A 24,141-nucleotide genomic window follows, 5' to 3' on the forward strand; every position below is an offset into this window, starting at 1 on the left:
GCGCCCCGTGGTCGCTGGGGGGCGCCAGAGATGCGGGTTTCTGCGTGACTCCTCCCCTTCGAGTGTGGAGGCAAGAGTGAATGAGCTTGGCTCTAGAAAACAGGGGGCTGTCCAGGCGGTGGAAGGCATTGCCCATACCCCGGACCAAGACACTGGTCAAACTGGTCGATATGTGCTGCATGCCCCAGGCTGGACGAGCAGCGTTAAGAGCGTGCCAGTCTCTTGGGCCTTGGATGGGTCCATGTCAGTGTCCCCCTCATCCGTGGGACAGGCCACCGACTTCAGCCTGCCCAGCCTCTGACTCATACCACTGGTGGCCCTGGAATTGTACACCAGCCTACTTCTCCCCTTCCTGGTGATTGCTGGGAAGTCCCTCCATAAGTCAAACCTAAGGTCCACAGAGGGTTGCTGAGACTGCCGAGGGAAGTTCACAAAGTGAACTGCTTGGTGGCAGCCACTTCTCCCAGGTTCCTGTTTGTATTCGGTGAGTATCCTCTGCAGGGTAGGGCAGGACAGTGTGGGTAGAACTGGCCCCTGATCCTTGGTAATTCAGAGCCACTGATCTAGACTTTGGAGGGCACCCCAGAACTCTTTTTTTTTTTTTTTTTTTGGTACTGGGGATTGAACCCAGGGACACTCAACCAGTCCTATTTTGTATTTTATTTAGAGACAGGGTCTCACTGAGTTGCTTAGTGCCTTGCTCTTTGCCGAGGCTGGCTTTGAACTTATGATTCTCCTGCCTCAGCCTCTCCAGAGCTGCTGGGACTACAGGTGTGCGCCGCTGTACCCAGCCCAGAATTCTTTAAGTATCTTAAGAAAAGGCTTCTGCATCTATGGGGCCCAAGCTCTAGAGAGAGGTTTGATCCAAGGAGTGCTGTCCATCCTCCAGCTGCCGCTGCCCACCCTCCCCCATAGCTCAGTGACTCAGCCCAGCAACCATGCCAAGTTTAGCCTGCTGACAGAAAGGAGTGTTCTGAACAGGGTGGAGCCCACAAGTGGGAGGGGGAGATTCTCCTTTCACTTTCTGTACAACCTCAGGACATACTGAAGAACTAGAGAGAGTAGGAAACCAACCTGTTCCTTGGCCAGAGCAAGCAAACTGGACAAGTCCTGACCTTGTTCTTATAACTGAAGGAAGGGGCATGTGTGAGTGCCGGAGAGCTGGTTTGGGTCCAGACTAGAAATATAGGTAGTGGGGAGGTCATGGTGGGCCAGTCTGTGCTGTGAGGTTGGGTAGCGGACAGAGACCATGGAAGCCTAAAGACCTCCTGTGCTCCAAGACAACCATGGCTCCAAAACGAAAGGCTGTGGAGCAGCCTGAGAGTCCCAAGAAGAAGGGACGTCAAGGGACAGGAGAGGAAGACAACTTCTGCTCCGTGGCTGAGGCCCTCAGGGCTGCACCCAAAGAGAAGCGTATAATCCGAGTGGACCCCACTTGTCCACTCAGCAGCAACGCCGGGACCCAGGTGAGCTACATCCCTAGTCAACTGGAGCCTGCTCCCTTCTAAATACAATTACACCCCTCCTCCTTGGGAGCTGAGCTCTGGCCAGGTAACTCAAGGCCCAAGTAAGTTTCAGAGCAAAGCTACATTTTCCCAAGACCACAGAGGTCAGGACTGTATCCCATTAGGTCAAGAGAGGTCAATGTCTGCCCATCAGACCTCCAGGAGGCTTCCCCCACCACACTCAAGAAAGGGCTCTGACTCCTTCCATGTTCCAAGGGCTCACCCATATCCCCTCAAATCAGCCCTCAGGGCAGAGCCATGTCCCCCTTGAACTTTGCTACCTGGGGCAGAGCTATGTCCTTCCAGAACTCCCCACCCCCATGCCAGGGCTTAGCCATGTGTTTTCAAAGAGCATCCCTGAATGCAGAGACACGGTTCCTCCAGCTCCAGGACAAGGCTGCCTCTGATGCCCCAAAGCAATCAGACTCCTGTTCTCATCAGACCCCTCTTGGTGTTCAACCAGGCACCCCATCCAACCCCAGTCAGCACCCCCCTCCACTTGCCTCTGCTCAGGTGCATGAAGACTATGACTGCACCCTGAACCAGACCAACATTGGAAAAAACAACAATAAGTTCTACATCATCCAGCTACTGGAAGAGGGTGGCAAGTTTTTCTGCTGGAACCGCTGGGGCCGGGTGGTAAGTGTCCCTTCGTCCCCATCTCTTCCTGATAAACACATGCTCCCCAGGGTCCCCAGAAGGCCACAGCTGCTGACTGTCTCCCTTCACCTCCAAGGCTCCAGGGGTATTTAGCACAAGGCCTGGCTTAACATAGAGGAGAGCAAACATTTATGGTGGACACACCCCTGAAGGTTGTCACTTGCAGGGAGAGGTGGGCCAGTCAAAGATCAACAACTTCACCTGCCTAGAAGATGCCAAAAAGGACTTTGAGAAGAAATTTCGGGAGAAGACTAAGAACAACTGGGCAGAGCGAGACCACTTTGTGGCCCACCCTGGCAAGTACACGCTTATCGAAGTACAGGGAGAGGACGAGACTCTGGAGGCGAAGGTAAAGAGGCTGAGATGGGTGGGTGGGCTCTGGGTAGAGGAAGGAGACTGGTTGGACCAGCTGTGGGGCTTTGTCACTTTCCAACTATGCAACCTCAGGCACCAACCTCCCTCTCTGGCCTCTGTGTCTGGCCAGTCTCTGTCTAATGCCATGCCCTGCTCCAAGGGCAGCTGATCCTGACTAACGGGGCCCTCTGTCCTCAGGTGGATGGAGGCCCACTGAGGATTGTGACTAAGCAAGTGAAACCCTGCTCCCTGGACCCTGCAACCCAGAAACTCATCACCAACATCTTCAGCAAGGAGATGTTCAAGAATGCCATGACCCTCATGAACCTGGGTGAGGGATGAGGGGTCATGCAGGGTGGCAGAACCCTGGGATGGCAGGGCTGCCAGGCTGAGTCCCCCCATTCTCCCATTCCCCCAGATCTGAAGAAGATGCCCCTGGGAAAATTGAGCAAACAGCAGATTGCACGGGGTTTTGAGGCCTTGGAGGCACTGGAGGTGGCCTTGAAAGCCCCTACGGATAGTAGCCAAAGCCTAGAGGATCTGTCCTCCCACTTCTACACTGTTATCCCACACAACTTCGGTCGCATCCGGCCCCCGCCCATCAACTCCCTTGAGCTTCTTCAGGCGAAGAAGGACATGCTGCTGGTGAGGGTTAGCAGGTGGGCAGGCAGGAGAGAGACACCAACGGACAGACTGGGAAAGAGATGTGGGGGTCAAAGAGTCGAGAAAGTCCAGTGGGATGGACTACAGTGGGCAGGCTGAGGGACAGGGGAAGGGAAATTCAGACAGATGGGGGGTAGGGACGGACAGGTGGACAACAGGTTCGGTGGCTTTGGGAACAGACATGTGGAAGAGGAGCGGGAGGCTGGAGGTCCAGTGGGCAGACAAGCTGCCTGTGCCTATCATCTTAGGTGCTGGCAGACATCGAGCTGGCCCAGACCCTGCAGGCAGCCCCTAGGGAGGAGGAGAAAGTGGAAGAGGTACCACACCCTCTGGACCAGGACTACCAGCTCCTCAAGTGTCATCTTCAGCTGCTGGACTCCGAGGCTCCTGATTACAAGGTAGGTTGGGCCCCGCAGAACACTGTCCCTCTTCCTCTGCCCAGCTACCCTCAAGGTGCCCAGAGGAGACCTGGCCTTCAGCCTCCTCTCCCTGTGTCCTTAAGACCCAAGGAGAACTCTGGGATTCGAGGGATCAGAGGGGTGGGTCCTGGAGTCTCCCACCCTTGGCACCCAGCTTCTGCTCTCCCACAGGTGATACAAAACTACTTAAAACAGACTGGCAACAAACACAGATGCCCTGTTCTGCAAAACATTTGGAAAGTGAACCGAGAAAAAGAGGTAAGAGAGTCTCCCAGCCCTTCCCCCATCGCCACCCTGTCCCTTAGAGAGATAACCTTGGCTTATCTGCCCCTTGGTGAGCTGGCTAAGCAACTCTGACCAGTTTCTGCCAGCCTAGGTGTGAATGACCAGAGGGGACTAGGCCTTGGTCACCCCATCTAAACAACAGAAGAGGCACCTTCTGGGTCCTTGCATGGCAGGCCTCTCCTATTTCCCATCCCTCCCCCCACCCAGGGAGATAGATTCCAGGCCCACTCCAAGCTGGGTAATCGAAGGCTGCTGTGGCATGGCACCAATGTGGCCGTGGTGGCTGCTATCCTCACCAGTGGGCTCCGCATCATGCCACATTCTGGTGGCCGTGTTGGCAAGGGCATCTACTTCGCCTCAGAGAACAGCAAGTCAGTTTGCTATGGTGAGTCAAGCCCTGTGAGGGTGTGAAGGTGGTCTTTATCCACTGGAAACTCGTGGTGGACCTGAGAGAGGAACCTTTAAAGGGTTACTAACCATTGTGCTCAGTGGGGCATCCTGAGGCTTGGAGAGCCTCAGAGGAGACACTTGGTAGAGGTGAGATAGATAGGATGAGTGCACCAACCAGACCTGCAAGGGGTGAAAGAGGAACCTTCAAGGCAAGGGGACGAGGCTGCAGCAGGCCAAGATTTCCAGGCACGTTCTGATGCTGAAACTCAAAGCAATGCCTGTTGGAGCCAAGGGCTGGGGATGCAGGACCATCAAGGGGGCCTTCTCCAGAGAGCAATGAGAAAAAGTTGAACATGTACATAGCAGGATTTCAGTGACTGCCACTGGGGAGGTGGCAGAGGCTGGAGACTGCAGGAAGTCTGGGCTGTCACTCAGGCCAGATGTGGTGGGCACCCTGCCAAGGGCTATGGTGATGGAAGGGAGAGAATCCATGAAGAGGGATATGTGGGTGGTGGGATGAGCAGCAGCATGTTGGGGAGAGTCAAAGGTATCTCCAGTGACTTCTGAGTTTGGGTCCAGGGTGTCCTCACTGAAGTGACCTCCCCAGCTAGGCTCCTCAGACCAGGCTGATTGCATCATTGGAAGCCACTACCACTCACCCATCCAAGAGAAAGAGATGCAAGGATTCGTCCCAGGACAGATGAGGCTGAACACCGAGGGTTCCACTGGAAGGGCAGAGAAGCCTAAGAAAGAGTGGCTGGGGGCCTCAGGAGAGCTAGCATGAGGGGTCCCAGCATGGGGTCTGAAAGATTCCAGCAACAATATCAGCAGAGCAGACCAGGAAGAGAAAGATGCCTCCGTGGGTTTGGTCACTGGGAAGACTTTACTGACTTGGTGAAGACAGAGACTGGCAATAGGGGGCAAGGAGTGAGGAGCAGGTGAGGTAGGAAAGAGCAGGGACAAAAAAAGCCAGCAAAGATAACATTGTCATTTCAGCTCAGTGAGGAACAGCTCAGACCCCTGACTAACCCCAAGTCAGTCAGGGGTCTGAGCTGTTCCTCACTGAGCCTCCCTATGTCCTGTAGTTACTCCTATGCGCTGTGGGTCCAAACAAGTGGGCTATATGTTCCTGGGCGAGGTGGCCCTGGGTAAAGAGTATCACATCACCATCGATGATCCCAGCTTGACATGTCCACCCACTGGCTTTGACAGTGTCATCGCCCGAGGCCACACAGAGCCTGGTGAGCCCCCCCACACACACCTGGGAAAATAGAGAGGCCTGAGGATAGGGGAGGGGCTGAGATGGGGCACTGGGACACTTTTAGAGAGGAGGGAACTATGGAGAGGGACAAAAAGAAGAAGCCTCCTTCACTGGAGTCCTTAACTTCGTCACCCAACAACTGTCAACAGATCTTCCTGGGCATCTGAGAGGGCTTTAAAAAGTGAGCATTGAAGTAGGTAGGAGTAGGAGTTTCCCAGAGAGAAATGGGGGAGGATATTCCAGGCAGAAAGTCCAGCCTGTACAGTGGCTTGGAGGTGGGTACATGGGGAATGAGCAGAGTTTTCCCTGTATCAGAAGTGGGGAGTGTAGGGGACAGGACAAACTGGTAAGGCCAGGGGCCAGTGACCCCTGGGTTACCCATGAGCCTTTCTGTGCCTTGCAGATCCAACCCAGGACACTGAGCTGGAGCTGGATGGCCAGCGAGTGGCAGTGCCCCAGGGCCCGCCCCTGCAATGCCCAGAGTTCAGCAGCTCCCACTTTAGCCAGAGCGAGTACCTTATCTACCAGGAGAGCCAGTGTCGTCTACGCTATCTGCTGGAAGTTCACCTCTGAGCTGCCTGCCCGTCTACCAGGTCCTGCTAGGGGCTGGACCATGATCTTAAATCTTCCTCTCATCTCTGGTATCTCCATATCACCCCTTCTCAACAGCCCCCAAGAATATAATTCATGCCTGGCCCACTGGCCTGTAGTTCCAGCTACTCAGGAGGCTAAAGCAGGAGGATGGCTTGAAGCCAGGGGTGCAAGGCCAGCCTAGGCAACAGAATGAGACCTGCACCCCTCCCCCGCAAAAAAAAAATACAGTACAGGGGCTGGGGATGTGGCTCAAGCGGTAGCACACTCGCCTGGCATGCACAGAGCGCAGGGTTCGATCCTCAGCACCACATAAAAATAAAATAAAGATGTTGTGTCCACCAAAAACTAAAAAATAAATATTAAAAAAATTCTCTCTCTCTCTTTAAAAAAAAAAATACAGTACAGTCATGTTCCCTATAATAATGTTCTGGTCAACAGTGAACTGCATATACTGTAATGGCCCCATAAGATTATATTGCCTAGTGACATTGTAGCCATCTTAGTTTATATAAGCACACTCATAATAATCACACAATCACAAAATCGCCTAATGATGTGTTTCTGAGTACATATCCTCATCATTAAGCAAAAAATGACTATACGTTGTCAGTACCTATATAATAGATTTTATAGTCAATCTCTTGAACTGATCCCTCCTAGGTGAATTTTGTATCCTTTGATTCACATCTTCCCAACCTCACTTCCCTCCAGCTTTTGACTTCTATGAGTTCAATTTTTTTAGATTCCATATGTAAGTTAGATCACGTGGTATTTATCTTTCTGTGCCTGACTTATCTCACTTAGCTTCACATCCATGTTGTAGCAAATGACAGGGTTTCCTTCTTTTTTTTTTTTTAAGGCAGAATAGTATCCTGTTATATATATATATATATATATATATATATATATATATATCTAACATTTTATTTGCTCATTCATCCACTGATGGACAACTTGGGTTGGTTCCTTATCTTGACTATTGTGAATAGTACTGCAATAAACACAAGCATGCAGACATCTGTTCATATTGATTTCATTTCCTTTGGACTAGTGAGATTGCTCACTACTTCAATCACCCTTTCTTGTCAGGCCCTCCTGTGTCTCAGAAAGTGAACCCCCTTTCCTCTAATCCCTGTTAGCCTTAGTATGGCTGTGACCCAAGTTTTTCCTCCTAAAGGCAGGGGTAGGGATGGATTCATTACTGGGACCCAAATGCAGCAGCCCATTGAAGGCTATGTGGCTAGAGGGACACAGGCTGAGAGTGGGCCAGATTCCACACACACCAGGGCTATCCACACTGGCCTAGTCTATACATCTGATAGGTATGTTCCTCACAATATGTTAAATCTGATGTTCACAGGCAAGTTTATTAAACATGAACCTCTGGACTCTGCTTGTTTGTGCCACAATTTTCCAGGCCTGGGCCTCCTTTTTCTCTGTGGTGAACCAGCACATGGCAGCTCTAGTTCTACTCCAAGGAGTGGGTACTCACATGGGCTAACATGGATCATACACTTATCCCAGCCCACCCAGGGGCCACACTGAAACTCTGCCTCCTCTAATCATTGATTCTCCAAAAAGGACCCTCACAACTAATTAAATTGTTTATCATTCAGGGACCCACCTTGTGATTCCGACTTTTACCCTAGACATTGCCAGGTGAATCAAGCATTCTTCATGTCTTAGCATCAGATGTCCTAGTATGTCTCATCTCTGGATATTACAAACAAGTTATGCATCTGTTGGAGGGGAATAGCTCTGTAATCATGAAATCAATAGCAGTTATCACCCCAGGTGACCCTACCCCTAGGTGATACTGGTGCTGGAGAGCAGGTCAGAACCCAGTCTAGGGTCATGCCTGTATTCAACTCTTATGTCTCTTTATTTTGTTACTATTTTTATTTTATTTTATTTTTGGTACTGGGGATTAAACACAGGGGTACTCAACCCCTGTTTTGTATTTTACTTAGAGGCAGGGTCTCATTGAGTTGCTTAGCACCTCACTATTGCTGAGGCTGGCTTTGAACTAGGGATCCTCCTGTCTCAGCCTCCCGAGTCACTGGGATTACAGGTATGCACCAGTGCCTTCTTGTACCTCTTTAGTGTCCATTAATCCAAAGTTTTTCCTCAATCCTATTTTTCTTTCATAACTGACATTATTGACAGTCTCAAAGAGTGTAGGCAAGATGTTTCATATATCTTAATTTGAGTTTCTCTGGCATTTTGTCCTTAGTAGATTCAGGTATTTCATGGGCAGGAAACTACATAAAATGATGTGCCTTCTGAGAATTATATCAGGAGGGACATGTCCTTTTCTTGGAGACATTAATTAAATTTAATCACTTCATTGAGGCATATCCACCAAGTTTCTCCACTGTAACACTGCCACTTATGCCCTTTGTAATTAGCCAGTCATCTTTGGGGAAATGTGAGCTATAAATACCCATTTCTCCTCAACTATCACCCACAAACTTCAGCATCCATCAATAATATTTACTTGAACTCAATCACCTGACTCAATTTTTACTAAGATGGTTACAAATAGAAATTACTGAGCTCCATTGTTTATTTTATACTTATTTTCTCCTTTCCATTTTTCCTTTTTCATTTTAAATTTCTTTTGGCAGTACTAGGAGTTGAATCTAGACACTCTACCATAGAGCTACTTCCCCACCCCCTACCCCTTGTTTTTTGTATCAGGTATTGAACCCAAGGGCACTTAACCACTTGAACACTGAGCCACATCCCCAGCCCTTTTTTATAATTTATTAAGAGACAGGGTCTTCCTAAATTGCTTAGTGCCTTGCTAAATTGCTAAAGCTGATTTTGAACTGCACTCCTCCTGCCTCAGCCTCCCCAGCTTCTGGGATTACAAGTGTGTACCACTGTGCCCGGGCCCCCATCCCTTTTAAAAATATTTTTTATCTTGAAAAGTGTCTCACTAAACTGGGTGAGGAGGCACATGCCTGTAAGCCCAGCAGCTCAGGAGGCTGAGGGAGGAGGATTTCGAGTTCAAAGCCAGCTTCTGCAAGCAACTTATTGAAATCCTGCCTCAAAAATTTAAAAAGGGGCTGAAGCCGTAGCTCAGTGGCAGAGCACTTGCCAGAGTGTGAGGCACTGGGTTCAATCCTCAACACCAACACCGCATAAAAATAAAAATAAACAAGGGCTAGGGCTATAGCTCACCCGCCTTGCATGTGTGAGCCACTGGGTTGGATCCTCAGCACCACATAAAAATAAATAAAGATATCATTGTCCAACTACAACTAAAATTTTTTTTTAAAAAAATTAACAAATAAAAATAAACAAATGCATTCAATCTATCTACAACTACAAAAAAGTTTTTTTTTTTAATTTAAAAAAGTATAAAAAGGGCTGGGGATGTGGCTCAGTGGTTAAGCACCCCTGGATTCAAGAAAGAAGAAAAGAAGGAAGGAAAGGAAGGAGGGATGGAGGGAGGGAAGAAGAGGGGAAGGGGAAGGAGAGGGAGAAGAAAGAAAGAAAAGGGTCTCATTAAGTTACTCTGGCTGGCCTCAAATTTTGATCCTCCTGCTTGGTCCTCCCAAGAATTGGGATTACAAGTGATATTACCATGCCTGGTTCTTTCTTTCCTTATTAGTATAGATTCGTGGATTCTTACTATATCCAATGGATTTTAATCCATTACTATCATTATTTATTTTGATTTTCAAATTGTCCAGATTTGGTCAGAAGTTCCCTTGAGTGCCCCTGTCATCTTTTGAGCATTTCCTTACTTTCTAGCATCACAGGATGTTCGAGGTTCATCTTGTACAAATCTGGAATTAGCCATTTCTCCAAGGAGACTTGGCTCTCTGGAGCAGGCAGTGGTGTTTAGAATTGAAGACCTGGGAAATAAATGTGTTCCTTGATACTGGGGTGTCATTGCTTTTAAGTCCTTTTGGCAAACATGGCTCAGAACTTACAAAATATCTATTTTTCCAATTCCAATTTAGGTTTTTTTTTTTTTTTGTGTGTGTGTGTGTGTGTGTGTGGGTGTGTATGTGGTGCTGGGGATTGAACCCCGGGCCTTATGCATGCAAGCAAGGCAAGCACTCTACCAACTGAGCTATATCCTCAGCCCTCAATTCCAATTTAGTAACTGAATCCATCCATTCTTCCCCAACTCCATATTTCCTCCCATCTCAAACAGTAAGAACCTGGGTTTCCATCAATATCAATCTATTTTCTCTTTTGCCCTATCCCACACAAAAGGTTATTGCAGGATTTCTATCCCCATATCATTGTGAAAAATTAAGTAGAGCTCAAGATTTACTTAATATCACTCAAAAAACAACCAGCAGTTGCCTGCCAAGACCTCCTCTCATTTATTCCACTCAATGTCATGGAACGCCTATTCTATACCAAGATCCTATTACCTGAGCACCTACTACATACTATACCCTGGGACTTTTCCAACATGCTTTCTGAGAGAACTAGCCCTTCCAGGAGCCAGAGCATACATAAGAGTCTTCCTACTCCCGTTTTTCTGACTGGTACCTCAGTTTCTTTCAGTATATGGATCAACTGATCTGATTACCCCCACTTCCCATCCCTGGGAAAGGCAGAACAGTCTGGTTGCCTCAAATCTACACATCTGCTGTGCCTCCCCCATACCCGCCCCAACAGGCACCCTCAGGCGCTTTCACAGCAGAGCCTCTAGCCTCCAGCTGGCAGCTGCTAGGACCCAGGGGGCTGGCACCAGGCCCTGCCCCTCCCTTGCCAGCTCTGTGTCTCCAAAGTGCAACATCAGAGTGACAGCCAGTACCATCTCCGACAGAAGCTGAGTTGCTGGATCTGGGCTGGGGCAGGGGGAGAGAGCCGGCCAACTTAGCCTTGCACCCCTCCATGAGGCCGGCCAAGCCCCCAAGAGGATGGCAGCCTGGGCGTCGAGGCCACCTCCTGGGCGGCCTATGAAGTGAGGGGCCAGAGGAGCAAAGAAGGGACAGGTGATGGGAATCCTGGAGCTGGAGGCTCGAGTTTGCTCTCCGCATACCAACGCAGGTGAAGCCTGAGCGCTCAAATGGCCAACACCACAGGGCTGAACGCCACAGAAATCGCAGGTTCGGTGGGTTTGATCCTGGCGGTTCTCGTGGAGGTGGGGGCACTGCTGGGCAACGGTGCGCTGCTGGTCGTGGTGCTGCGCACTCCAGGACTACAAGACGCGCTCTACCTGGTGCACCTGTGCATCGTGGACCTGCTGGCAGCCGCTTCCATCATGCCACTCGGCCTGCTGGCAGCACCACCGCCCGGGCTGGGCGGCGTGCGCTTGGGGCCTGAGCCGTGCCGCGCTGCGCGCTTCCTCTCCGCAGCGCTGCTGCCTGCCTGCACGCTCGGTGTGGCCGCCCTCGGCCTAGCGCGCTACCGCTTCATAGTGCACCCGCTGCGGCCAGGCGTGTGGCCGCCGCCGGGGCTTGTCCTTACCGCCGTGTGGGCGGTAGCCGGGCTCCTGGGGGCACTCTCCCTCCTCGGGCCGCCTCCCGCACCGCCCCCTGCCCCAGCTCGCTGCTCGGTCCTGGTCGGTGGTCTCGGGCCCTTCCGGCCGCTCTGGGCGCTGCTGGCCTTCGCGCTGCCAGCGCTTCTGCTGCTTGGCGCCTACAGCAGCATCTTTCTTGTGGCCCGCCGCGCAGCCCTGAGGCCGCCGAGACCCGCGCGCATGTCCCGGCTGCGCTCTGACTCTCTGGACAGCCGCCTCTCCTTCTTGCCACCCCTCCGGCCTCGCCTGCCTGGGGGCAAGGCGGCCCTAGCCCCGGCGTTGGCCGTGGGCCAATTTGCAGCCTGCTGGCTGCCTTATGGTTGCGCGTGCCTGGCGCCTGCAGCGCGGGCCGCAGAGGCTGAGGCGGCTGTCACCTGGGTAGCCTACTCGGCCTTCGCGGCACACCCCTTTCTGTATGGCCTGCTGCAGCGCCCCATCCGTTTGACACTGGGTCGCCTCACCCGCTGTACGTTGCCCGGGACGCCTGGAATCTGCACTTTGCACGCCTGGCAACCGCGGGCACTCTTGCAGCGTCTCCAGGGATCCCCTCAGGGCCCTGCCCTAGGTCCTTCTGAGGCACCAGATCCTGCCAGGGAATTGGCAGGAGGACAGAGTCCAAGCATGCCAGAGGCCACCTGAGAACTCTCCTAAGCTGGAGAAAGAATAGGATTAGAGGGGGCCCATCCAGCCCCCTGCACAGGTCAAAGCAGGTGCCTTGCTTGGACTTTCAGCTCTGGTACATGAAGAGAAGATTGTCTACAGTTTGGCAAGGCCCAGAGGCTTCTCTGGAATCCTGGGTTGGGACTCAACATTGCATGGCCTTATGCCCAAACCTACCCTCCCTAAGGCTTCAGTTTTCCCTTTTGTACCCTGTACCATTTCTAAGGCGCCCTCCTCCACTATAGGCTGTGGGATTCATGGATATCTCCAGGTCCAGGGAGGAGAGAGAGTGGGCAGGGTCACAAAGAAGAGAATCCTAAGGGCTTCCAGCCAAAGTGATGGACCAGACAGGGCAGGTGTAAGTTACATCCACAGCAAAAGAAACCAATAGAGAAACTTAGGACTGCCCTGATGTGTGCAGCAAGAAGTCTGGACAGAGCCACTGAAACTCTTCTATCTGCTTCTAAAATGCCCAGAGATCAACTGGATCAATTCGGTGCTCATAGCAAGGCTGGACAACATGACCCACACCAAAGAGTCTTGGAATCCCAGAACTGGCATGTGAAAGGGGCTGTGGCCCAACTGGGGCTGGTGGATTCACAGATGGGAGGTCCTCTGGGGCTTCAGCTATACCCATTTTCTGGAGGTTTTGCCACCCCAACACCAGTATTTCACAGCTTTCTGGTCGCTGAGAATATTTATTCAAAAACAGGGATTGAAAAAACTGTACAGAGTGTCTGCTGCTGAGAACTGGGCCCCTGCCCCCAGGCCACTCCCCCAGCTACCCGGCAGAGTCGCCTCTTTGGGTTGCCCCCTGACAAGCCCAACCAGTCCATTCCAGTCAAAAGGAGATCAGTGGAAGCAGCAGGAATCTGCAGGGAGGTGGAGAGAAACATGGCCCCAGCCGACCCTCAGCCCTCCTCCCTGATTCCTATAGTGGGGCAGTAGGCCAGGAAGCCCTAAGGGTTGAGAGTACATGGGTGACCACCCTCCCTGGTGGAGCACTAGGGAGGCCCCTGGCTGCTTCCTGAATCCAAGCACAGAGCTGAAGGGGTACTGCCTCCTGTCCTGGGGCTGTCATAGCTCCCAGAACCCTGGGCCAGAAACTGCCCCCTCTCCAAGAGGGGGAACTCCAAAGACCAGGGCAGGGTAGGGGGTGCATCCATGCGTCTGGCATTAGCGGTGTTTGGGACCCCAGGGTGGAGTCTCCATGGGCAGGTAGGATGCGGAGGCAGCCCCCTGCCTGTGGTCCTGCCTGCCCCCGCCTGTGCCTCAGCTGGCCTCAGTAGGGGGAGAATTTCTGCCGCTCAGCTTTCTTGCTCCCATTGGCCGCTGCCATCTTGGCAGTGTAGGCTGCCAAACCCGGGGGTGGCCCTGGGGAAGCAGGTGGTAGAGCCAAGAAGGGCACAGGCTTGAGACCGATGAAGTTGGAGAGGGAGATGGCATAGGGTGTGCCCAGCAGGCCTGGGGGAGCTGTGGGCAGGGCCGTCAGGGGCGGCGAGAAGGGGGCGGGCAGGTCTGCGGGGGCTGAGCCAGGCGTCCCCCCAGAGGTAGACTTGGCCGTCTCTAGACTGGAGAGAGGGATATAGAGGGGAGATGAAGGGAAAGTGGAAATGAGACAGGAGTAATGAGGGCAGATTATGGCATTAGATTAGCCAAAGGACAGGAGAGAAGAGACAGGTTGAATGTGTTTGGGAGGAAGATGGGCAAGGTGGAAAGGTGAGGAGGGCAGAAAGGACAAGCAGATATAGTATGGGGAAGAGAGCAGAAATGGGGTGACCAAAGGTCCAGGGAAAAGAGCAGTGGAGAAAGAGGATATGAGAGATGGGAACAGAGGAAAAAGATGAGGCAACATGGGTGACTTAGGTAGAATAACATGAGGAAAGGGAAGGATGTTAGGGAAGGCAGAGGATCAGTCCAGAAGGAAAGGGGGTCAGCTCTCCCCTCCCCACCTACAATCACCCCACTGCCGCCCACCCCATGCTCACCAGGCAGTGATGAGGTACTGAGCCAAGGCGATAGAGACTGGCGAGCCAGTGATGGTCACGTGCCGCTCACCAGCACCCTCGGCTTGGTTCCCTATCTTGATGTGTGCCCCTGACATCTGCCGGATCTCACTGATCTTGCTGCCCTGACGCCCGATCACGCAGCCAATCAGCTAAGGAAGGAAGAGGCAGAATTTAACCCTGGGCAAAGGTCGGATTCCCAGATCCTTTACCCATCCTCCAGCCACCCCATCCCCTGCTCACGTCATTGGGAACCAAGAACTCCTGTGAGCTGGTCTGTGCGCCAGGATCCAGTCCTAAGGTGGAGAAGAGAGACTGGGTGTGGTTCTAGGTCTCTCAGGGCCCCCATTTCCATTCTAAGGGGGCTGCCTCGCCTCATGGGATCTGCCCCTGCTTTGTGCGGAGGCTGCTTACCTGGCACCACACTGGGTGAGGCAAAGGGGACTGCATGGCCCGAGAGCTGCTGGAGCTTGGTGACCTGTGCCAAAAAAAGAGGGGTCAGAGGTTAGAGGAGGCTTGATTTAGGAAGGCGTGCTTGGGCTGTAGGTCACTTACCTCAGCAGGAGTCACAGCTCCATACTGACCCTGGACAGAAAAGCCCTGAGGGGACAAAGTGATGTTAAAAGGTGGTTACTGTGACCAGCCAGGGCAGCTGGGCAGGACCACTCCTCCCCATCTCCTCAGATACCCAATTCCCTTTTCCACCCCCTCCCCTCCATCTTGATTCCCCTTCTTCGGTAATTCTTCCTATCCCTCCCGCTGTTCCCCTTACCTGGTTGGCAGAGAGAAGGACAGTACCTAGAGAGAGGCTCGGATGATAGGGGATAGTGGCTCCTTTGGGTGGGGACTAGAAGGCACAAATGGGAGACTCTGTCAGAATCCTCTCAGGCCCCAGTTCTCTCTCTAAATGCCCAGTGGCCTCAAGGCCCTCTCCCCCGTGACCCCCAGATAAATGCATCCCTACACTCTGGAGCTCAGACTCCATCCCTGAAACCCTGCCCTACCCCATCTGGTGTCATAGGTATGGGCTTTGGGGTGCCCGACAAAGAAGGCCCAGGGCCCATCTCCTGCCCCCCTCCCTGATCACAGGCAGCACCTCCAGGATGACAGCGCAGATCTGGCGCACACATAGAATGATGGCATCAGGCACCCCGGACACAGTGACAGCACGCTCTGTGGAATTGGGGAGCAGATCCCCTGCCACTTGCACTTGGGCACCTGTGGTCTGCAAATAGAAAGCAGGGGCTACGTCTGGCTACTCGGAGAGCCCAGAGAAGGGCTGCCCAGCCTCAGAGCTCCCCGGAGGGTCTGAAACCATAAGCCCAGCTCCCCTCTCACTATTAGCAGGTGGGGTCTCCCTCTAGGTGACATCCTTCTTCCCTCACCTCTCGGATTTCCTTGATCTTGGTGCCAGCCTTCCCAATCAGTGAGCCACACTGGCTGGCAGGGATGACAAGGCGCAGGGTCACTGGAGGTCTGGAGACATTGCCACCATTTGCAGGAGCAGCACAAAGGTCCTGGAGCAGGGAGATGGTGGATTGGCCACACACACTCCCACTCCTCCTTCCAACCCTCATCACGCCCTGTTCTGCTGAGGCATAAGGAGGTAACCCTCCCCAGTCCTCCTCCAAGGGAACACTGCCCTGGGCTTGACCTTCCCTCCCATTCATTGCTACTATCTTGAGTAGGAGTCAAGTTTCTCCCAGGGAACCACCCTTGAACGCCCACCCAGCCATCCACAGACCTCATCCAGCTTAAAAGCAATCATGGAGACTGCATGGAAGACAGCTGCTGTAGACCCAGTGATGGTGGTGATGCGTTCAGGGCAGGAGCCCTCAGAGATGGTGATCCGGGCACTGCTCTGCGGGTACAGGACAAATGCTGGGCAGCAGGGGACCTTCCCCACTCTGGGACCAGGAGTCTTTCTGCCCGTCCAAGTCACCAGGCCCCAGCCAAGCCTGGAGGCCACCACCCTCTCAGGCACTCACTGGTCATTGCAGATGGAATGGTTCAGGGAGAAGATGGGACAGGGGTCTCCCCTCCCTTCCATATCAAGTACCCTGTATTCCTCCCCCAAACTCCATCCTCACCTGTTCCCGGATTCGCTTTACAGTCTCGCCCTTCTGTGGGAGACAAAGCAAGATAATTGCTCTTAGCCAGAGTGGTCATGGCCTCCTACCCTGGGCTGAGGCCTCAGGTTGAAAAGGACGTAAAGAGCAGAACTAGGCACCTACCTTCCCAATTATGCTGCCCACCTCCTGCAAACAAGACAAGAATATAGTTAGCCAGGCACAGTGGCACACGCATGTAATCACACTGGCTTGGGAACTGAAGCAGGAGGATCATGAGTTCAAAGTCAGCCTCAGCATTTTAGCGAGGCCCTAAGCACCTTAGACTCCCTCTCTAAAATATTTTTTTTGGCTCAGTGATTGAGCCCCTGGGTTAAATCCCCATACCAAAAAAAAAAAAAAAAAAAGAATACAGTTAGATGGACACCAATGTCTCAAGGATGATTCCTCCCCTCCATCAGATAGGGGATCCACAGAAGACAAGATTCCTGAGATCAAATTTGCTTTGGCCCAGCTTTGCCCTGCCTTGCCTCCAACAGTCCCAAGCCTTGGCAGCCCCACCCACTCACCTTCCCGTGCATCAGCATCCGCAGTGTGAGGGTGATGCTAAGCTCTGGCTCCTCCTCCAGCCCCGCATCTGAGCTGCTCATCCTGTCAGGCGGGGCTGGGGCCACAGTAGCCAGGGAGTGCGTCCACGTCCACGTTCACGTTGTGGCCTGGCCGGCTCTGGCAGAGGTAATGAAGAAGGGGTTTCAGAGAGTAGCCCAGTTCACCCTGCTCCTGCCCTTACACAGGGACCCCAGAGCCAGACTAGTTCCAGAAAAGGGAGATAGAATAAACTTTGATTTGTAAATGTCCCTGGCTGAATATAGTGGTACATGCCTGTAATCTCAGTAACTTGGAAGACTGAGGCAGGAAGATCACAAGTTCAAGGCCAGCCTCAGCAACTTGGCAAGCCTCTAAGTAACTTAGCAAGTCCCTGTCTCAAGCTAAAAAAGAAAGAAATTAAAGAGCTAGAGTGTAGCTTAGTGGTAAAGTACCCCTGGATTCAATCCCTAGTATCAAAAATAAATATCCCTCTGACCAGTGTGCTTTGTGTGTCTTGCTAGCTGTGTAATAGGTCACTTAATCCTTCTGGGCCTCAACTTCCCCATCTTCAAAAGGGATATCAATTTTACCCTCAAGTTATGAGAATTAAAATGAGATAAGTGCATTCACAAAGTACCCCATTTCTCTCATATATTAGAGGAAGGCTGGAGTTGTGACTGAGTGCTTGACTAGCATGCCTGAGGCTCTAGGTTCTATCCTCAGCACCCCCCAAAAGAAAAAAAAAAAAAAAGAGGAATTAACTAGGAAACTTATGAGAATCAAAAAAAGGCATCCTCTTCCCTGAAAGACAGGATCCCTGTGGATAGGACTTGAAGGTGGAATTAAGGTTGAAATTTTAACTTTAAATAAAAGGAGGAGAACTGGGCACCTCCCTTCCCAATTATATTGCCCACCTCCTGCAAACAAGACAAGAATGGAGTCAGATGGACACCAAAGGCCCAACTATGGCTCCTCTCCTCACCCTGGCAGGATGAGGCCAGAGCCCACTGGCTTTTGTGCAAAGCAGCAGCTGGAGAGTAAGCTGATGCAGAAAATGGAGATCTTGAAGGGAGGGTAGCCAGGTGGGTGGTGAGGCTCTAGCCCTCCTGCCCTTCCTTCCCCCTGTCTGGCAAAGGCCACCCCCAGAGGCATCCCATCTACTAGAGGTCACTAGAGTTGAGGCTCCATGCAGATAGCTCTGGGCAGGATGCACTCAGCACTCAATAGGGACGGGGGTTGGTCAGCAGCTGGCACAACAGTGTTTCCAATCCCTTTCCTATTTGTGGAGAATGGCCCTGGGCACCGAAGGCAAGAAACATCCAGGCTGGCCACATTCCCTGCCTTGAACACTTTCTACTGTATCACAAAAAAACTCGTTTTGAATTCTGGGGTCTCAGTTTCCTCACTTATAAAACAGATGATGTTTCCTTGGGACTGTACTTGGTAAGAAAGGTATTTGGTGGGCTGCAAGAATGTCAAGGCCATTAAACGGATGGAGGAAGGTGGAGCCTGAGATTAGCTACTGGGATTAGCTCAGCCACCAACCCTCCCCACCCCGACCCCTTTTCATGCCCCAATTTAATCCTGAACTTAATCCTGCTTAGAAATCCTTCTTCAGAGGCCATCTCCCTCCAAGGTTCAGCTTTTGATGAGGAGCTCACTGAGGGACCAAAACACATGAAAGACAGGGAGTGGGACCAACTGATGCCAAATCTGGGCCCAGACTAAGCCCTCTCCCTACAAATTTCTTCTACCTGGAAGACTATGGGGGCAAAGGAGGAGTGTACTGGATATGAAACACCTGGAAGGCCTCTCGATATCTTTCTCCTCAGCCCCCTGTCCCATTCTAACATAAGGGTCAAGGGCACAGAGCTCTGTCCAAGGCCCTCTTCTAACCTTCCCTCGCACTAGTGGAGCATAGGTGGGAAGTGGAAAGTGGGGCTCTCCACCTGTTTTTTCTCAGGAAACCTGAGCAAGCCACTGTATTGCATGCAGTATCCTTTTTCTCATCTATACAAAATGAGGATGACAGCTCTGTTCCCCGGCTCATTTCCCTAGGCACCTGCTCCTCCTTCCATTTGAGTTCTGCCACAGGCTCACCAAAGGGGAGAGATCAGCAGTAGACGCAGGGACTGTGCTCTCTGGACATCCTGGCCAACCTAATGCTGGCTGCCCTTGCTAGACATTCCCCTGGCTGCCTGCACTTCCCCCATCAAAGCACTGTGATGACGTGCTTGGTTTCTGTCTCCCTGGGCAGCCAAGCCTGGGAGCCCCTTAGAGCAGGAGCCAAGGCTGCCACCTTCTGCTTGTGTCCCCTGGGGCTCAGTTCAGAGCTGGGCCAGAGACGGTGCTCAAACATCCTGGTGATCTGAGATGATTTCACTGCACAGAAGGGGAACCTGATACCTAAAGAGGGTCTTAACCTGCCCAAGGTCACAGAGAGAAGGGGAATTAAGAGACCAGCAGGGTCCTACCTGCTAGCACGGGCCTGAATCACGCCCCATGTGTGTCCCCTTTCGGGTCGCTCTTGTCTAGGTCTGCTAGTCCTCTTTCTGGAGGTCGGGCTTTTCAGGGTGGGATTGCAGGCTTTGGTTGTCTCAGAAACCCCTGCCTGGCTAGTGGACAGTGGCTAGTGGGTCTTGTTTGGAGAGGACTGACAGGTAGTCCAAAGAAACAGTCCTGAACTCCAGAATTTGGGGGTGGGGCAAAGGGATCCACTTTGGGGAGGTATCCTTTGGGAGAAATGACACTGTGTCCCCATACCGTCTCATCACCTCTTGTAGCCCCAGGAAAAACAGGGCAGGAGGGCTGGAACCTGGCCAGAACTGAAGCTCCTGCCATGAAAAAGACACCTGGGTCTGCAACAGAGACTCACTGCCCTAAATTCAACTGGTGACCTTGGCCCAGCCTTCCCCTGATCTCAGGACCTCAGTTTACCCACCTGAACTATGTTTGGGGGATGGGATGGGGGAGACTTGCTGGTTTCTTTGTGTCTTTTCTGTTCTGAGAGACCCTCAAGGTCTTTCCTGTCTTTCAGAGAGAACAGGGGGTCCTGATATATGTCTTTCAGATTATTCTCCTATAGCCCTAAAAATAAGCAGCCCCCGTTAAGCTTTACTGGCTCCCCTGCCCTCCCTGGGGCTCTAGAGAGTTACTTGCTGCTCCAGTCTGGTGGGTTTTGGGTCTCTGCTGGGCCACCCACGTGGCAGCCACACATCATGCCACACTGACCTCCAGCTCACCTCTGAGGGTGCCCAGCCCCCTCTGGTCAGCAGGGCTCCCTGGCAGAACATACCAAGCTCAGATCAGGCCTCTGACCTCGGGCTTTCCCTCCTGCTCCCCAGGCCCCCTCCCCAGACCCGGTGCCCACTCCTTCTGTCCCTGGCTTCCTGCCACTCAGGCTGGAAGGGGTGGGGGGGTGACAGCTGTGTAAGCGATGGTGGCTGCCCCCTTCCTGCCCCTCCCCCCCAGCTGTCTCTCTCCCATGACAGCTGCCCAATCAAAGGGCCGGGGGCTTAGCCAGCTCCCCCCACATGCAGGGATCAAGTGTCCACCCTGGCTTTGTTCTGGAGCAAGAACAATCCGGGGGAGGGGAGGGCTCCTGGGGCTAGGCAACTCAAGTAGACTGGCCCACCCCTTGGGGATTCCCTTGTCTCTTCTGGCCAGAGTATCTGGACCAGTTGGGGGCCTGTGGACCCACCTGGATGAGAGAAAGGGGGATCCAGTCTCAGCTTTATCCCCCACCTCACATCCCTCAATTTCTCCCTCAGCTCTCCCAGCTCCCAACCTAGCAGCTTACTTCTCCTATTCCAAAAGCAGTCATGCAGGCCACACCCAGTGATGCTAGGGAATGGCTCAGAGCATCAGGCAAGGCAGGGTGTGGCAGGAGGTGGACACTGGGCAGGGGGTCAGCATGGAGGGCTACTGGCTCCCCTGCCTGTAGCCTAATTGAGGGATGCTCACCCTTGCTGATTAGCTAGACCACCACAAAAACTGCCCCTCAGACCATGGGCCCAGCCTCAGCCTTTCAGTCTCCCTTTGGAAGGAGAAGGGGAGAGCAGCCTGGGGTCTATAAGCTCCAGACTCTGGTTTCTTTTTTTTTTTTTTTTTTTTTTTTTTTTTTTTTTTTTTTTTTTTTTGTTTAAAATATTTATTTATTTATTAGTTATTGGCAGACACAACATCTTTGTTTGTATGTGGTGCTGAGGATCGAACCCGGGCCGCACGCATGCCAGGCGAGCGTGCTACCACTTGAGCCACATCCCCAGGCCCAGACTCTGGTTTCTTGCTTTGGGTCTATTTCATAGACAAAGTAAAGAAGGAGGAGCTTGGAAAGGGGACCTCTGATAAATTCCCCTTATCAGAAGCTATAAATGCTACAGCCTCCCCTCCTCAGGGCATCATTAGATAGCCCCAAAGAGTCTTCACAACCAAGGGAAACTAGATTGGGCTCAGGAGAAATGCCACAGCACCACTCACTGGTACCCACTCCTGCATGATCTCACTCAAATTGAGAAAGATCTCTGGCTTCCATTCTCCATGCTAAAGACAGCGCACTTTCTCTGCCGCTCAGTAGCCATGATTCCCAGAACCCAAAGAGTAAACCCATAGACAGGCAATCAAGGCCCTTCATGGTCCATCCCCTGCTAACTCTTCTTGTCTCATCTCTACCCCATCCCCCATACAGGTCAGGCTGCAGAACCACCTCTTACCACCTCCAGGCCTCTGGGCCTTTGCCCAGGCTGATGATCCCAGTTTGAAAGGCCCATCCTCCTCACTCTCTATCAAAATCCTTCTCAAATGCCACCTCCTCTGTGGAGCCTTCCCCAACCTTCCAAGTCAGATGAGACACACTCAGGCCTCTGTGCCCCCAAAGATATGGCTGTAACTCAAAGGAATCCCAGTTGAGCATTTCAGAGCCCGTCCTTCCACTACCCTGAGAGATTCAGGAGGATAAGAAATTTGAGACAGGACCAGGCTCAGAATACAGGCAGAATTGTTAGGGCTCACAGGGCCTGAGATCGCTAGAGACCATGAGGCTCACCTAAGGACCCAGGGTTGAAGGACTAGCCACATGGGCAGAGAGCCAGGCTCTACCTGGATAGGATTCTCAGTTCTTTCTCAGCACCCAGTAGCCCCTACTCCTGCTGTTTTGGGGGGTCTAGAGGCTCCCTGGGCATGTTGCTGGAATGAAGAATTTGGACTGTGTTTTGAGATTTCTAGGGAATCAGAATAGGCTACCCAAGAAGGGGGGTTGTAAGAAGCACTAGAGCATGGGATAGGTTTCACAGAACTGAGTTGGGTTCAGCCTATCACAACTAGAAAGGCTTCACCAATCAAGAGAAGAACCTGAGGTCCAGAATATAAGGGAATTGTTTGTAAGACTACATGCCACAACTGGCAGACTGGGAGAACCCGGGGTCCACCTGGGCAGCTCAATGCTCATTCCTCAAGAGGTTGGTGCCACTGGGCAACGGTGATGGAGACTGGAGGAGAGAGGCAGTGATGGGAGTAGGGTAAGTGGACAGAGCCTGTCTGGGGACACAGGGTGGGGCAAGTCAGCCTCCCCACGGCCTGGGCCTGCCAGGGTGTGTGGGCCGCCTGCTCCCAGCCCCCCACCCTGGGCATGCAAGGAGAACAATCCCCTTGTGTTTGGGCAGTCTGAGCCTGCATGCTGATGAAGGCTAGGGGGTGGGGGCAGGGATGGGGGTGCCTTGCAAGTTGAAGGGGTTCCAGGACCTGGAGGGGTTAGGAGATCTTCAGATGGGGAAACAATAGCGTACCAGGTACTGGTCCTGAGGCCATGAGGGTGACCCCAAGGGCTAGATCTCAGCCCCTGGGGAGTGCCTGGGGTCTAAGAGCTCTTTGTGGGGGAAGGAGGAGCCCTAGGGACACATGTCCTGTTGGTCCAGCAAGAAGGTGATCATCTTGGGCTTGTTGTGGACCCAGAGCCCCATATTCTGGGAACAGGGGATGCAACTGGCTTAGGGTACATCCCCTTGAAGACCACTCCCTTGGGTGTTGGGGTGGGGCGGGGCCCTGGGTGCCACAGGTCTCAAGATGGCGGTCCTGGGATAGGGGAGTGAAGAGGCAGGCACCTCCCTCCCCAGGCCAGGCAGGCAGAAGAGCCAGGCTGAAGTGAGTAGCAGAGACCCCCACCCCCCAGGACCCCAAACAAGAAGCTAGGTCAGAACCTAGGAGTTGAATAGGAAGGGACCACTTTTACCCCCAACTACCATCTGCATACACCCTTGGCCTGGAAGTCTGTGTCTGGTTCCTCTGAGGACTGCAGAGAATGGGAAGGGGTGTGTGCAAGCCAGGAGCTGCAGGAGAATAGCAGATGTGGACAGAACCCCCAACACAGGGCAGGCTCAAAGGACAAAAAGCGCGAAAGGGATGGGGCCTCAAATCTGGTACCTAAGGTCCAGGAGCCCCTGCCTGGTGCTGGGGGCTCTCCTGGCAGACCAGTGCCCCCCACCTGTGCAGGCCTCAGCCCTATGGGGCAAGGAACGTGTTCCTCGCAGTCTCCCAGGACCCCAACCCACGTACTCGGGCATCAACTCTCCGCCCCCAGCCGAACCCCCAAACTTCGCTGCCCGCCGTGCCCCGCCCGGCCCGCGCCCTACCTCGCTGGGGCTGTCCTGCGGCGGCGGCGGCGGCGCGGCGGCTGGGCCGCTCAGTCCCACATTGTCCCCGGGAGAGGCGGCCGCTCACAACTGCGAGTGACATCAGCTGCGAACAATGAGGGGTTTGACAGGCGCGGAGCCCGGCCGGCCCGGAGCCCGGCTCCGCGCCCCCCCCCCACCCCCCCGGCCCGCCTGGCCCGGCCCCTCCCCGCCCCCTCCCCGGATCCGATTACAGCGCGGCGGGCCCGCCCCAGCCGCCCCAGTGCCGCAGCCGCCCGCCCCGCCCCGCGCGCCGCGGTGCGCCCCGAGCGGCGGTCGCTTCCGGGAGGGCTCCGGCGACCCTTCCCCTGCAGCTCCCAGAGCCCTCGGCCGTGGCGGAGCAGGGGGTCCAGCTTGAAGCGCGGTGCCCAGCCACGGTCCTCCCCGCGCCCTCCCCACTGCGCCAGGCCCTGGAGCCCCTCAGCTCCCACCCGGCCAGTCCTTCCGACCCCGCGTATCTGCTGAGCTCCCTGCATCCTCGATCCCGGCCCCGGCACTAGTCCCTGCGCTGCCGGGCTCCCAGTTCTG

The 24,141-nt window shown here is 53.4% G+C and overlaps 3 protein-coding genes across 6 annotated transcripts; 2 read left to right on the forward strand and 1 right to left on the reverse strand.

Moving 5' to 3' along the window:
• The first annotated feature begins 102 nt into the window (after positions 1-102).
• On the forward strand, positions 103-10,023 carry Parp3 (poly(ADP-ribose) polymerase family member 3). Its single transcript, XM_013359365.4, has 11 exons — positions 103-484; positions 1,281-1,466; positions 2,019-2,144; positions 2,332-2,514; positions 2,718-2,850; positions 2,938-3,164; positions 3,431-3,580; positions 3,773-3,859; positions 4,094-4,271; positions 5,362-5,517; positions 5,941-10,023. Exons 2-11 carry the CDS (start codon positions 1,287-1,289, stop codon positions 6,108-6,110), a joined length of 1,590 nt encoding a protein of 529 aa, XP_013214819.2. The 5' UTR covers positions 103-484; positions 1,281-1,286; the 3' UTR covers positions 6,111-10,023.
• A 799-nt stretch (positions 10,024-10,822) lies between these two features.
• Positions 10,823-13,014, forward strand: Gpr62 (G protein-coupled receptor 62). The gene has a single exon (XM_005326979.5). The coding sequence runs from the start codon at positions 11,173-11,175 to the stop codon at positions 12,262-12,264; it is 1,092 nt and encodes a 363-aa protein (XP_005327036.2). The 5' UTR covers positions 10,823-11,172; the 3' UTR covers positions 12,265-13,014.
• Pcbp4 (poly(rC) binding protein 4) lies at positions 12,964-23,748 on the reverse strand. Of its 4 annotated transcripts, none has more exons than XM_078043274.1 (13): positions 23,575-23,746; positions 16,930-17,086; positions 16,526-16,549; positions 16,382-16,414; positions 16,036-16,152; positions 15,677-15,808; positions 15,388-15,516; positions 15,064-15,138; positions 14,847-14,891; positions 14,706-14,769; positions 14,535-14,587; positions 14,274-14,443; positions 12,964-13,659 (listed from the first exon to the last, which is right to left on the reverse strand). In XM_078043274.1, the coding sequence occupies exons 2-13, from the start codon at positions 17,008-17,010 to the stop codon at positions 13,593-13,595; spliced, it is 990 nt and encodes a 329-aa protein (XP_077899400.1). In that variant the 5' UTR covers positions 17,011-17,086; positions 23,575-23,746; the 3' UTR covers positions 12,964-13,592. The 4 variants fall into 4 exon arrangements, with proteins under 4 accessions (XP_077899400.1, XP_077899398.1, XP_005327040.1 ...); XM_078043272.1 differs by having other exon boundaries at positions 12,964-13,856; positions 23,575-23,745; XM_078043273.1 differs by lacking the exon at positions 12,964-13,659 and adding an exon at positions 13,924-14,146 and having other exon boundaries at positions 23,575-23,748.
• Positions 23,749-24,141: the final 393 nt, after the last annotated feature.

This window comes from Ictidomys tridecemlineatus, chromosome 3 (genome assembly GCF_052094955.1).
Source record: "Ictidomys tridecemlineatus isolate mIctTri1 chromosome 3, mIctTri1.hap1, whole genome shotgun sequence".
In the NCBI taxonomy this organism is placed as follows: Eukaryota; Metazoa; Chordata; class Mammalia; order Rodentia; family Sciuridae; genus Ictidomys; species Ictidomys tridecemlineatus.

Excerpts from the sequence above, each read along its gene's own strand:
- Parp3 (XM_013359365.4), top strand. The coding sequence starts at position 1,287 with ATGGCTCCAAAACGAAAGGCTGTGGAGCAGCCTGAGAGTCCCAAGAAG. Across the intron at positions 1,467-2,018 it reads GCAGCAACGCCGGGACCCAG|GTGCATGAAGACTATGACTG; the intron begins GTGAGCTACATC and ends GCCTCTGCTCAG. Across the intron at positions 2,851-2,937 it reads CATGACCCTCATGAACCTGG|ATCTGAAGAAGATGCCCCTG; the intron begins GTGAGGGATGAG and ends CCATTCCCCCAG.
- Gpr62 (XM_005326979.5), top strand. The coding sequence starts at position 11,173 with ATGGCCAACACCACAGGGCTGAACGCCACAGAAATCGCAGGTTCGGTG.
- Pcbp4 (XM_078043272.1), bottom strand. The coding sequence starts at position 17,010 with ATGAGCAGCTCAGATGCGGGGCTGGAGGAGGAGCCAGAGCTTAGCATC. Across the intron at positions 16,153-16,381 it reads TAAAGCGAATCCGGGAACAG|AGCAGTGCCCGGATCACCAT; the intron begins GTGAGGATGGAG and ends CTGTACCCGCAG. Across the intron at positions 13,857-14,273 it reads CAGTACCTCATCACTGCCTG|TCTAGAGACGGCCAAGTCTA; the intron begins GTGAGCATGGGG and ends CCCTCTCTCCAG.